General features: G+C 38.0%; 1 protein-coding gene across 1 annotated transcript in view; it reads left to right on the top strand.

The window, feature by feature from the left end:
* pcm (pacman) overlaps window positions 1-14999 on the top strand; it is a 668873-nt gene that overhangs the window by 560251 nt on the left and 93623 nt on the right. The window contains exon 29 of the mRNA XM_067150369.2: window positions 3420-3495. Within this exon, the coding sequence (XP_067006470.2) occupies window positions 3420-3495 (76 nt within the window). The remainder of the gene's footprint in view (window positions 1-3419; window positions 3496-14999) is intronic.

Consider the following 14999-nt stretch of genomic DNA (forward strand, 5'->3'; position numbering starts at 1 on the left):
TGATGATTTACTTTCTTTAAAAGTTTAATTTAAGTTTATTTACATAAAGATAATTTATAAGTGCACAGAAATTATAAAATAATGTGACATTTGGTTAATAATTACAACAATCTAGTCTGGAAACGTACTGTACTTGAGAAAATTCACTTGGTGAGGTTGTTGGATCATTGGAAGGGGTGGTGCTGTTTTCCAAAGGCCAATCATTTTAGAAGCATAGTCACTCTAACGGAAGATCATTCTCTACATTAGCTCTGTTTCTGTACTTCATTTTCATTTGTGTCAGAGCAGAAAAGGTACATTCACACAGGTATGTTGTCATGAAACGCATTAAACTTAGTATTTCCTTTCTAGAAATTGTAGGGTATAGGGGATGTCATGTACCGAAAAGTTGATCAAAGACGTCTAGTTGTAATACATTCATTGGACATTCCTGGAGCTAATAAATATGCCACTCCATCTCATTCTTCCCCCATATCATCTTCCATTTATTTTTTGCTTTCTCCCTGCAAAGATACTTGATTGTCCTCAAGGCAGTTCTTCAATTCAAAGAAGGGATTCCTGATCCACGAGATTTTCTCAACCAGTGGTGAAAAATATCGTCTGAGTGTGAATACTAGCAATTCCAAGTGTGTCACAGTTACATCACTTACACTGCTTTCCGAATTACAGCTGCCATCACAGCTGTACTGTGTTATTTTATGACTTCCTTTCTTCTGAACCATGTGTTCTTTATCAGCAAGTTATTCCTTAATCACAAATCAAGTAGAAGTTCCTCTTCAGTGTTCCTTGTCCCATATCCAAAATGTCCCATAATCCCTTCATATCCAGTTGTGTCTACTCCTACCTGGCCAAGCCATTGTGTATGTATTGTAGTGCAAGTACCAAAAAACTGGACCTTCCTCATCCTCAATAACCAACCAACACTGAAGTACATACTAGCCATTGTTGTCAGCTCCAGAGAATGCCAATTGTACATTGTTACCAGAAAGAACATGTCAACTTTGGACATACAAAAGCATTTTAAAATAGCTTGCCAAAATATGACACGTACTCAGATTGAAAAACATGTCAGATTTGGCATATAAAAAAAATGTCATTTGGACATGTCATCTGATAGTGGCTTTATCTAATAACCTGTTATAGAGAGACATATCATTCTTTACATATGTATTTATTAAAGTAAAATGTACATCTCCACCTATTCACTACAATATACTTTTGCAATGCAGTCATAAACATGTCTGTCTGTCTGTTAGGTCATCAGCCCAGAGGCTGGTTGGATCCTCAAATAGCACCACCAAAGGTTATGCGGTTATAAGGAAACCGCAAAAACCAATGGCAGCACCAAAATGAGGCGTACCAGGCAAGACGAAGAGTGAGGTAGTTTGCCATTGCTTTCCTCACTGGGTCAGAAAGTGCTATTGCAGCATGACTGACCCCATGAGCAACGCCTTTCATAACACTCAGATGCACTAGTCGTGCTCTGAATGCCATTACTCGGCACCACCCATACCCCAGCAGCTTCCATATTGTCACAGCCATGTATGAGACTGGGACTTCGGTGGAAGCTACACTTTACTCTGGCCTGTGCCAAGAGATGGATACAAAAGTACTGTATCCATCAAGAAATGGCAGCAGGCAAGTCATACACATTATGTAAGCAAATTAAAAACATATCATTGGATGAACTTAAGTAGAGGTCTGAGATACTGAAGGCAGTGCTGTTAGAACTTATGTGAAAGACACGCATTTAAAAACAATGTTTAAGTCATGTGTATAATTTAACAGCGTTAAGTAAGGTCATACATTCACCAGAACTTACGTAAAAGATATGCTTTTTAGACCAATTAGTACCTAGAAATACATCAACACTTCTCCAACAGCATGTTCTGAAGCACTTATTTTACGAACTTTTATCATATTTATAACGGCATTCAATTTGCCATAATACTAAAATACGTGTGCTTTTATCATCTCTGTGCCTCATTATCATCTAACTTTTAAGCTTGATAGTGTCATATTTGTTTGTTTTAACTAAAATATCATGTTAAAAATGTATTGACTGAATTGTATAATTGAATGTGTATGGCTGATGATGACCCCGAACAGGGTCGAAACTGGTACCAAATAAATTTTAAACTGTAATGTAAAAAACTGCATTGCAAAAGTATATTGTATTGAATAGGTGGAGTCGTAAATTTTACTCTAATAAATACATATGTAATCTCAGTTCAATACGGGCCAATCAAAATGAAGTTTCTAACCGTTAATATCGTTCTTTGCCAGCTGAAAGAACATGAGATTGTCAAGTCATATCATGATAAACACCATTTTCATAAAAAATGGACATGTCAGCTTTTGCCATATGACTACAAATAAGCATGTCGTAATTTTATGTCTTTACACACCTGAACCGGAACATTATTTGCCATACCGAGAGTTTGTCTTTTTTCCTTAGATTCCCTTATTTTTTACTTTTTCATTTAGCGCCAATGTCACGTAAGATTTATCCATGATGTTCAGTTTGTCTTCACTTTTATGAACACAGTAGCTAACTATTTGGCGGTATGCCTGCTTCCTTGTCTTCACTAATGATGTTTTCTGAAAATCTCATTAAAATCTCGGTCAGCTTCTCTGTTCAGCTACTGTACCTGTTTGTCTTAGAAGACGGATTACTAGCCTTTCCCTCATGGAAATTCCTGAAGTGTGCCAGTGAAGAAATAGAACAGCAGGTGCACTGATGGCAGAGATGTCCTAAGACATGTGTCACTTTGCCCAAACAGTGACATTGATCATCATACCAGCGCCAGAAATGCAGAAATATTGTAAATAGGACTGCATCAGTTCCTAATATTTTCTGCATTGTACAAGTACATTTTAAAGTATTCTTTCATTATTTGTTTCTGTGTTGAGGAAATTCTGCATTATGCAAAAGTAACAACATTAGAACATTATAATGCCGTAAGCTTCGCTGGGACCAAGAATAACAATCGCGTAGTGGACAAGTTTCCACTTTAAGTTCCACATTGAGTATGTTCTACTGTATCATGTTTACTCTCACCTAATGATAGCCCTTTAATGTGTCCATGCTAAGAAGAAAAATGCAAACTATTGTATTATTTCTGCCCATAGAAAAAATCACTGATTTCCTTAAGACTAGCATTCTGTATTGCAATTGTAATTTTACTGATTACTTGTTGAAAAAGTGATATTTTTCATTGCGTAAAATATTTATCATGTAACTGTAATCGAGCCCAGTTACTTTTTACCTGTACTCTTCCTATCACTGCTTGCTTCTAATATCATTTTCATTCATAATTGAAGTGAATATTGTGAAATTTTGCTGTCCATGTTGGAAATACTTAATGTCTTTTGAATTGTTGAGAATGTGTATTTTGTAACTGTTCTATTGTTTTCAGCAAGCAAGAGCTGCAGAAAAAAATGCACCACAAGATGGTTATGCTCGTCTTCTTTTGCATACATTCCAAAGTAAAGGTATGGATCATTTTCCTGCTTCTACTTGTTGTGTGGTTTATCATTTCATTTTGTTGACATCAATTAAAAATATATACAGTGTACATAGGTGGAAGCTATTGCATTTGATGCTTGATAGTCTAGTAAAATTATACATTTTGGTATGCAAAAGGTCTGGTGGTTTTGATTTTTTGATATGTTGTTAGTGTTGGGCCTGTGATGTAAAATCTAAGATTTCAACCTTAGAGCGCCACCTCTCACTACTTGGCATTCAGAAAACATCAACATTTTTTAACTTTTCTCTGTTTTTTTCAAACTATCTCATAAACGGAGAGTCTAACAAAACAAATTCATACATTCCAAATTTAACCCTTAGCCCTTGAATATTTTCCTAGCCATAATGTCTCCCAACTTGTAATTATTTCAGTCAGTTTTTGTCATACTGGCAGATGTATTATTAAACCCTTATTTGCATATTTACAACAAATTTGTACAGGTTGAAAATGCAAAAATATTGTACACAAAGACGTAAGAAAGACACAGATTAGGTTTTATCCCACATTTTCATCAGAATTTCTGGAGGGTGTGGTACTTTTCGAAGCACAGTCCTGGGTGAAGTCTTGGTTGCTTCTCACAGGTTTTTGCAGAAGTGAACCGTTTCTCGCCTCCCCCTGTGACTTCCATCCTTGAACACTGCATAAACCTCTTCTGAAGTGGAGTGTTTCTCCGAATGTTTAGTTTCGCGTATTTGTTAGTCTCATTTGTAATGGAGGTTAGTAGCTGGTCCGTAAAAAATAATTGCCAGTACTGTAATTCTGTAAGAGGTCTATTGCCATGGCTTACAAATCCACTTACTGACCTAAAAGGGAATTTAGCCTGGCCTACATCACCTGTAGTCCACCATCTCCAAGCAGTATTAGAATTTTGTACCTGCTGTTGTGGTCTGGGTCGCGACAATACGTTATCACCTCCCCCAACATTACACGCATTGCTGCCATTATTATTATTATTATTATTATTATTATTATTATTATTATTATTATTATAATTATTATATATAATTCGCTGGGGCCATTAAGGACCACGTTAAGTCTTGTTGCATTTGACACTGAACTTGGCCTTAAGGGGCACCGTGTCTTCTCTTCGGTTGCTCGTCTCGGTTTAGCCCGTTCGTCAATATTTTCTCGCGGAAGAGATCTCTGTTAAGGGCGTCTTCAGCTGAGGTATGTAGCATTTGCAGGTCTTCTTTGGTATTTATAAACCAGGGAATTGTGGTTTTGGGGTTTGAATCAAAAAAGTGAAAGATTTCTTTAGTTAATTTTCTTCCGTCCATTCTTTTCAGATGACCATAAAATCGTGCCCGTCTTTTTCTGATTGTGTCGGTAATTTTCTCTACTTTGCTGTAGACTTCCTTGTTGGATCTCTTTTGATGGATTCCATTTCTGTACTTTGATCCCAAGATTCCTCTCACAATTTTGCGTTATCTTTTCTCCAGTTCTTCAAGGAGTCCTTTGTTGCCATTTAGAGACAGGCTGCATATAGAACTACTGGCTTCAGAACTGTTTCATAGTGACGTATCTTGGTGTTTTGGGAAGGCATTTTTTGTTGTAGATTGTGCGGGATGTTTGGTAGGCTATTTCCAGTTTGTGTACTTGCTCCTGAAGTGCTTCTTTGTCCAGTCCATTTTTCATGATGATCTCACCCAGGTATTTGAATTTGTCTACTCGGGTGATGTCCCCATATTTTGTATGGAGTTTTGGTGGAGCCTCTTTGATGTTAGTCATTACGTCTGTTTTCTCAAGTGATATCTGCAAACCAGTTTGTTCGGCAATTTCCTTTAAAATTTCAACTTGAGCTCTAGCGGTTTCTATGTCGTTTGAGAGAACAGCAATATCATCGGCAAATGCTAAGCAGTCTGTTGCGATCCCCTTGGATTTGGTTCCTATTCTCAATGGACTGTAGTTGGTTTCCTGTAATCTCACCCGCCAGGTTCTGATGATCTTTTCAAGAACACAGTTGAAGAGTATTGGGGATAGCCCATCACCTAGTCGGACTCCTGTTTTGATGTCAAAGGAATGCGAGAGACATCCATGGAACTTTACTTTGGATTTTGTATCGGTCAGGGTGGCTCTAATTAATGCCAGCAGTTTCAAATCAACTCCAAATTCATTTAAGATGTTTAGCAGGACTTCCCGGTCAATGGAGTCGTATGCTTTCTTAAAGTCCACCAAGACAGACACATACTGCTTGGACTTTAGTGTACAATATCTGATGATCGTTTTGAGATTTTGGATCTGTTCAGCTGTTGAGCGACCTTTTCTGAACCCTCGTTGGTATTCACCTATTTGATGTTCGACTTGTGCTTCCAAACGCTCCAGGATGGCAAGTGATAGAAATTTGTAAGTCACGGGTAGCAGAGATATTCCTCTGTAGTTGTTGATGTTCTTCATGCTGCCTTTTTTGTGTAATGGATGAATCAAAGCTATTTTCCAATCTTCGGGTAGGGTCTCCTTGTTCCAAATTTCTTCTATTTGCTTTTGCAAGATATCGAGTGATTCCTCTGGGGCATATTTCCATAGTTCTGCTACTACTGAATCTTCCCCCGGCGCTTTGTTATTTTTGAGACGGGCAATGTGGCGCTTGATTTCATCTCTGTCGGGTGGTCTGGAATCAATCAATCAATCAATCAATCAATAAATACTGATCTGCATTTAGGGCAGTCGCCCAGGTGGCAGATTCCCTATCTGTTGCTTTCCTAGCCTTTTCCGAAATGATTTCAAAGAAATTGGAAATTTATTGAACATCTCCCTTGGTAAGTTATTCCAATCCCTAACTCCCCTTCCTATAAATGAATATTTGCCCCAGTTTGTCCTCTTGAATTCCAACTTTATCTTCATATCGTGATCTTTCCTACTTTTATAAATGCCATTCAAACCTATTCGTCTACTAATGTCATTCCACGCCATCTCTCCGCTGACAGCTCGGAACATACCACTTAGTTCAACAATGATAAAGGTGTTTTAATTTATTCCACCTATTCAATACTTATATTATCACGTATAGTTGTTACATAATTAAATTCTTAGTTACATGGGACATGTTTCGCCCTCAATTAAGGGCATCTTCAGCCTAAATACAATAATCAAAAATACAACTAAATTAAAAGTGGACGTTAAATACAATCATCAAAAATACAACTAAAATAAAAAGTGGAAGTTAAAAGTTTAGTCTGTTCTTAAAATTCAGAACAATAAAATTGTGAAAATTATAAAATAAAAAGATGCTAATGGAAAACTGTCTTATGATTAAACTATAATCTTGTCAGAGACTAAAACTTCTATTAAAATTCGAATTAAAACAGTTCATATAAAATATTGGTAAATCAAAGTGGTAGTAATAAAAAGCCAACGACATGAGGGCGTGTACACAAGCATAAACTTGATTGTCATGAATACAATCTTTTCAAGGCCGTTGATGAAATTCGTAGTAAGTAAGGCAGAAGCATCTATTGAAAAATTGTAAGAGGCCGTTAGCACCGGTAGGTAATAAAATGGCTGAATCCTTGCCAGAAAATGTCAACGAATTTCATCAACGGCCTTGAAAAGATTGTATTCATGACAATCAAGTTTATGCTTGTGTACACGCCCTCATGTCGTTGGCTTTTTATTACTACCACTTTGATTTTCCAATATTTTATATGAACTGTTTTAATTCGAATTTTAATAGAAGTTTTAGTCTCTGACAAGATTATAGTTTAATCATAAGACAGTTTTCCATTAGCATCTTTTTATTTTATAATTTTCACAATTTTATTGTTCTGAATTTTAAGAACAGACTAAACTTTTAACTTCCACTTTTTATTTTAGTTGTATTTTTGATGATTGTATTTAACGTCCACTTTTAATTTAGTTGTATTTTTGATTATTGTATTTAGGCTGAAGATGCCCTTAATTGAGGGCGAAACATGTCCCATGTAACTAAGAATTTAATTATGTAACAACTATACGTGATAATATAAGTATTGAATAGGTGGAATAAATTAAAACACCTTTATCATTGTTGAACTGTTAAATTTTCAATACGGACCTAAAATGAGGTTTATAACATGTAACATACCACTTAGTCGAGCAGCTCTTCTTCTTTCTCTCAATTCTTCCCAACCCAAACATTGCAACATTTTTGTAACGCTACTCTTTTGTCGGAAATCACCCAGAACAAATCGAGCTGCTTTTCTTTGGATTTTTTCCAGTTCTTGAATCAGGTAATCCTGGTGAGGGTCCCATACACTGGAACCATACTCTAGTTGGGGTCTTACCAGAGACTTATATGCACTCTCCTTTACGTATTTACTACAACCCCTAAACACCCTCATAACCATGTGTAGAGATCGGTACCCTTTATTTACAATCCCATTTATGTGATTACCCCAGTGAAGATCTTTCCTTATATTAACACCTAGATACTTACAATGATCCCCAAAAGGAACTTTCACCCTATCAACGCAGTAATTAAAACTGAGAGGACTTTTCCTATTTGTGAAACTCACAACCTGACTTTTAGCCCCGTTTATCAACATACCATTGCCTGCTGTCCATCTCACAACATTTTCGAGGTCACGTTGCAGTTGCTCACAATCTTGTAACTTATTTATCACTCTATAGAGAATAACATCATCCGCAAAAAGCCTTACCTCCGATTCCACTCCTTTACTCATATCATTTATATATATAAGAAAACATAAAGGTCCGATAACACTGCCCTGAGGAACTCCCCTCTCAACTATTACAGGGTCAGACAAAGCTTCACCTACTCTAACTCTCTGAGATCTATTTTCTAGAAATATAGCAACCCATTCAGTCACTCTTTTGTCTAGTCCAATTGCATTCATTTTTGCCAGTAGTCTCCCATGATCCACCCTATCAAATGCTTTAGACATGTCAATCGCGATACAGTCCATTTGACCTCCAGAATCCAAGATATCTGCTATATCTTGCTGGAATCCTACAAGTTGAGCTTCAGTGGAATAACCTTTCCTAAAACCGAATTGCCTTCTATCGAACCAGTTATTAATTTCACAAACATGTCTAATATAATCAGAAAGAATGCCTTCCCAAAGCTTACATACAATGCATGTCAAACTTACTGGCCTGTAATTTTCAGCTTTATGTCTATCACCCTTTCCTTTATACACAGGGGCTACTATAGCAACTCTCCATTCATCTGGTATAGCTCCTTCGACCAAACAATAATCAAATAAGTACTTCAGATATGGTACTACATTCCAACCCATTGTCTTTAGTATATCCCCAGAAATCTGATCAATTCCAGCCGCTTTTCTAGTTTTCAACTTTTGTGTCTTATTGTAAATGTCATTGTTATCATATGTAAATTTTATTACTTCTTTGGCCTTAGTCTCTTCCTCTATCTCGACATTATCCTTGTAACCAACAATCTTTACATACTGCTGACTGAATACCTCTGCCTTTTGAAGATCCTCACATACACACTCCCCTTGTTCATTAATTATTCCTGGAATGTCCTTCTTGGAACCTGTTTCTGCCTTAAAATACCTATACATACCCTTCCATTTTTCACTAAAATTTGTATGACTGCCAATTATGCTTGCCATCATGTTATCCTTAGCTGCCTTCTTTGCTAGATTCAATTTTCTAGTAAGTTCCTTCAATTTCTCCTTACTTCCACAGCCATTTCTAACTCTATTTCTTTCCAGTCTGCACCTCCTTCTTAGTCTCTTTATTTCTCTATTATAATAAGGTGGGTCTTTACCATTCCTTACCACCCTTAAAGGTACAAACCTGTTTTCGCATTCCTCAACAATTTCTTTAAACCCATCCCAGAGTCTGTTTACATTTTTATTTACCGTTTTCCACCGATCATAGTTACTTTTTAGAAACTGCCTCATACCTGCTTTATCAGCCATATGGTACTGCCTAACAGTCCTACTTTTAAGACGTTCCTTTCTACCGCATTTATTTTTAACTACCACAAAAACAGCTTCATGGTCACTAATACCATCTATTACTTCATCTTCCCTATAGAGCTCATCTGGTTTTATCAGCACCACATCCAGGATATTTTTCCCTCTGGTTGGTTCCATCACTTTCTGAATCAGCTGTCCTTCCCATATTAACTTATTTGCCATTTGTTGGTCATGCTTCCTGTCGTTCGCATTTCCTTCCCAATTTACATCTGGCAAATTCAGATCTCCCGCTACAATCACATTTCTTTCCATGTCGTTTCCCACATAGCTGACTATCCTATCAAATAATTCCGAATCCGTATCAGTGCTACCCTTTCCCGATCTGTACACTCCAAATATATCAAGTTGCCTATTATCTTTAGAAATGAGCCTTACACCTAGAATTTCATGAGTCTCATCAAGTTCAGTATTACGGGGTAGATACATTTCAAATACTGTAAATCGCATTGTAAATATTTATGTGAATTTGTATTTGAAACATTTATGGGTGAATTTGTATGTGGTGGTGGTGTATTTTCAATGGTAAGCAAGAAGTAAGACATAGTACCGCTTAATTAACAGTAAATTGCCATGTTCAATCAATCAATACTGAATCAATCAATCAATCAATACTGATCTGGGTACCTGGGTAAGGGTTCTTTAGTCTCAATGGCGCTTTGCGGTTTAGAGCAATTAAGTAAATTCTTGAAGTGAATCTGCCAGAATGCTGCAATTTTCTTCATTTGATGTCGCCAGTGTGCCGTCCTTTCGCTCAAAGCATAGAGATGGTGGTTTATAGCCAGTGAGTTTGCGTTTGAAGGCTTGTTTTTTTTTTTGCTACTTGCTTTATGTCACACCGACACAGATAGGTCTTATGGCGACGATGAAGGCTCTATAGTACTCTCTGCTTTCATTCTTCCCAAAGTTTTGTTCTATCTTTTCAATGAGAGATTTTTCGTATTTACGTTTCTCAGTTCTGAACACCCTAGCTGCTTGGGCACGTTGGGTTTTGTAGGTTTCCCAATCATTTTCTGATTTCGTAGAGTAGTACTGTTTCCACGCATTGAGTCTTTCTTGGAGGACTGATTCACATGTACTATTCCAGCAGGCATGCTTTTTGCTTCTCTTGATTTCTGCAACGTCTTTGGCGGCCTCAACAAGAAGACTTTTAGCGTTGTTGAAGTCACAGTCATTTGGTGTAGCCTTCTCCTGGAACTCCTCGACCCTTTGCTGAAGTTTATCATTGTCGAAGCATGTGATCTGTTTGGTTGTCTTCCTTGTGTTTGCGGGAATTGGTTTCAATTTGATAAGAGACATATAATGATCTGAGGCCACATTGATGCCTTTCTTTACCTTGACATTCATAATCTCTGTGCTGTTTCTCCTGGAGATTGCAACATGATCAATTTGGAACTCTCCGAGAGCTTGGACAGGAGAATGCCAAGTCATTTGCTTTCTGGGTAGATGGCGAAAGTGGGTCGACATGACCTGCAGGTTGTGAGTTTCGCAAATGGACACCAGTCTTTTGCCGCTGAGATTGGTTCTTTTGTGATCAGGGTAATTTCCTATAACTTTCTTGTACTTCTGTTCACGACCTAGTTGGACATTGAAGTCACCCAAAAGAAGCTTGACCTGGTGTTTGGGGATTTTGTTTAATTTTTCATCCAGTAGGTCCCAGAAATTATCAAGTTCGTCTGGATCAGACTTGTTCTTATCGTTTGTAGGAGCATGTGCGTTACCTAGGGCGTATTGTTCGCGCATTTAATTGTGAGTATAGACAATCTGTCATTCACAGGTTCGAAATTTGCAACCGATTTAAGGATCTTGGTTCTAACAGCAAACGCGGTTCCAAGCATCACAGCTCCATTGAGGATTCCTCTTTGCGCTTTGCTCTTGAAAATTCGGTAGCCTGCGGATTCAAAAATCTCTTCATCTGGGTACCTTGTTTCCTGTAGGGCCATTATGGATATCTGATTTTCGTGAAGAGCTTTGGTGAGGGTTTTCAGCTTGCCAGTTTGTGTAAGTGAATTTATGTTGATAGTTGCTAGAAAGGTTTTGGATTTTGGCCTGAGTTTTTGACTCTTCGGGGTACACTGAGACGCTCCGACTCGTCTCTTGCATGATGTCGAGTCTCCCCCAGAATCCGAACGAGACTCGTGCGCCGTGGCGTTCACGACGAGGGATTTATCCGAAGACTTACGCCCTGGGGTATGTTTCTTGAAATGTTGTGCCATCATGCTTTTTGACTTGACTTTGCTTTGGACGGGTACCCATCCTTTTACAACTAGGGTTGTTAGCCCTAGAGGTTGCCTCAAGATGTTTTCTGGCTTCTGGTCATTTACCAGTCTTCGCCGTAATCCTGGCAAGGGACCAGTTTTTTTTTCACAGTGGTATTTTATTTCCCTACTACCCTCTGACTCTGCTGGCGGCAGAGCCAGCGAGCTTCCCCAATTCCAATGGAACGAGCCCGATGGAGGTAACCGGTAAATCCCCACACGGGTATTATTATTATTATTATTATTATTATTATTATTATTATTATTATTATTATTATTATTATTATTATTATTATTATTATAACAACTCGGATCACTTTCTGAAACATCCCTTTCATCACTAGCCTCGAAAAGTTCATCACTTCCATGGTCATTATCCGTAAATTCAGTCGAAATTGTCACCATTATTTCATCCTCCATCAAGCCAGGCTGCGATCACGTTCCATTGAGCATATACATAACCAAGGAAACAGAGTAATATTACCTTCGCATTCTAAAAGAAGTTGTCTGAAACCGTTCTCACAGTGCCCAGAAGATAGCAGCACTCATTGAATAATAAATAGAAGTCGTAATGCACTCCACAGAGTAGTTATGCAATGCAAAACCGTGTGTCGACCAGAGCTCAACACATGAGAGTTAGTGCTGAACAGTGGCTGTTGATCTGTTGTCGACACCCAAGCGAAAAGAATTTGCTAAAGTTTAAGCCCAAATTCACCTCTTTAACTTGTGTAATGATTGAGATACATGCTTCCAAGTAATTGTGTTTTTATCAAAAAGTTGCTAAAGTTGTGATTTTTTGCCAAATTTTCTTAAATATCTCCTAAACTAAGGTGATTTTAGCAAATGTCATGTGGACCAGTTTTAAAGGTGAGAAAATTTGCTGTACATAGAGCACAAAAAGAGCCTTCATGGTATGGGCGGTAGTGCACCGGCTTTTGATCGCTGGGTTCCGTGGTGCAAATCCCAGTCACTCGATGTGAGATTTGTGCTGGACAAAGCGGAGGCAGAACAGTTTTTTCTACGGGTACCCTGGTTTTCCCTGTCTTTCATTCCAGGAACACTCCGGTATTATTTCATTTCATCTGTCAGTCATTAATCATTGCCCCAGAGGAGTGCGACAGGCTTCGGCAGCTGGCACAATTCCTATCCTCGCCACTAGATGGGGGGGGTTAACTCATTCCATTCCTGGCCATTTTGAATGACTGGAAACAGGCTGTGGATTATCATTATCATAGCACATGACGTTTCTGTGACCAATATTTCAAGATATGCAGTTGTTTGATTAAAGGCTATGAAAAATTACCCACACAAATACAATTTCTATACGTGTAATTTATTTTTCAATCAACATTTATTGTCATTAGAACTGTATGTTTGGATATCATGAAGCAATAAGAGTACATTAAAATAGTTTTTAATATGTGTACAAAGTTTGTATACCACAAGTTAAAACTAGGGCATCAGTAGTGAGACATAGATCAGAACATATAAACATTGTTTGCCATTTTGAGGGCCAGATTCAACCTCTTCAAGCTCTGTCTGCTGCTCCTTGTCCTTATCATCCAGCTCATTATAAAAAATTTCCATATCATTGTTTGAACATTCATTTATGGACTTTGGAGGGTAGTCTTCATCTTCATTGCTGTCGCAAATAGAGAGACGTCAGGCACATTTTTGCAAACTTCTCCCAGGGAACAGGTGCACATGAACCTGTTACTGTCTATGTCAACAGATGGTAATGCAGTTCAATGAGATCGGATACAGAGGTTCTGAGTTTACCTCCGTATAAATGAACTGGAAAAGCCTCACCTGCTGTAGCCACTTGTTTTCAGTGGTTGCTTCACGACTGAAGAATACTTGCATTTTTTGTTCCAGGCATTGGTTTTTTTTTCTCTATAAGAGTACAAACGGTAGTCTTCCTGTGACTGAAGAGTGCACTTGTCATATCACACTCACTACAGGCGTTAGTGAACAAAACTGATACACTTGTATTTAAATAAATTTGTGGAGTATACAGCACATCAGGTATCCTCCCTTTTCCCCAATTTCTGAAGAACAACAAGTTGTCTTTCATCGGAGCTATTGCTATTAGAAGAACGTCTTCACCAATGACAAATATGTTGTCATACTGAGATCCAGCAAAAACAGCAGTTTCAACTACTAGCATTGCCTGTTTTACTGTTAATTTTTTTTCTTGCAGAACCTTTTTCAGGATGTCATCGAAATGTACTTTATTGCATTCATTTGAAAAAAATATTCTTGAGAAATTTCTGGACATGTGACTGACTTCATTGGATAGGATCTCATGCTATAAATAAGAGTTTTCAGTCGAATGCGTTCAGCACCTTTCGTACCCCTCCCCGTCACATCAGAAGGATGTCCATCAAATACTACAGCAATGTTTGAACTGTAGTGTACTTTGTATGTATATTATATAACTCTTAGCAATGCCCCCGAAATTAAAATTCTGCTGCCAAACCACTTCATCCGCCACTACAAAATTACTTTTTTCCTTCGACAGCATCTGTAGTTGGTGTGAATGCTGAAAATAAAGACTATTTAGCTCCCTTTTGCATGCCTTCTTCCCTAAACAATGGCGAAGGAAAAAGTGACAGTTCAAATGTGAAAATCCTTTTCAGGTCTTCATCTGATTGTTTGGTATTCCGTGATTTCCCATTTTCACACGAGGCAAATTAAGGCCACGGCCGCTTCCTTCTCACTCCTAGCCCTTTCCTGTCCCATCGTCGCCATAAGACCTATCTGTGTCGGTGCGACGTAAAGCAACTAGCAAACAAAAAAAAAATTGTAAATTTTGTGGAAGAGTGTTAGTGGGTCCACAGTAATTTATTTCTTTCCCAATATTAGCACTGCTGGTAACTAAAGCAAGTGTGATTACTTCATCTTTACATTTGAATTGAACATTTCTGAAGTTACTACCAACAATTCTGGAGATTCCTTCCAAACCTTGTTTGCAAGACAAGTGCCAGTTAACCTTTACTTTGCTGCGCTCGCAATTGCGAGCGCGGAGAGTGACTGCTGCTCTGCAGCGCCCATAATATTGCGAGCGTGACATGCTTCTGACTTTATCAACGCAATACTCCCAATGTTGACATAAGAAGTCATTCAAACTCTGTGGGCGGATAGACGCATCTCTCTGCAGTAGATAGGAGCTTACGAAATGACAATCTGTTGATTTATTCATGAGTTATTGAGATAAATACAACACTCTGCTTTACGAGCTGCTCTGCGGTATGCCCGGCGTGCAAGTT

The sequence above is a fragment of the Anabrus simplex genome, chromosome 6 (assembly GCF_040414725.1).
Source record: "Anabrus simplex isolate iqAnaSimp1 chromosome 6, ASM4041472v1, whole genome shotgun sequence".
NCBI lineage: Eukaryota > Metazoa > Arthropoda > Insecta > Orthoptera > Tettigoniidae > Anabrus > Anabrus simplex.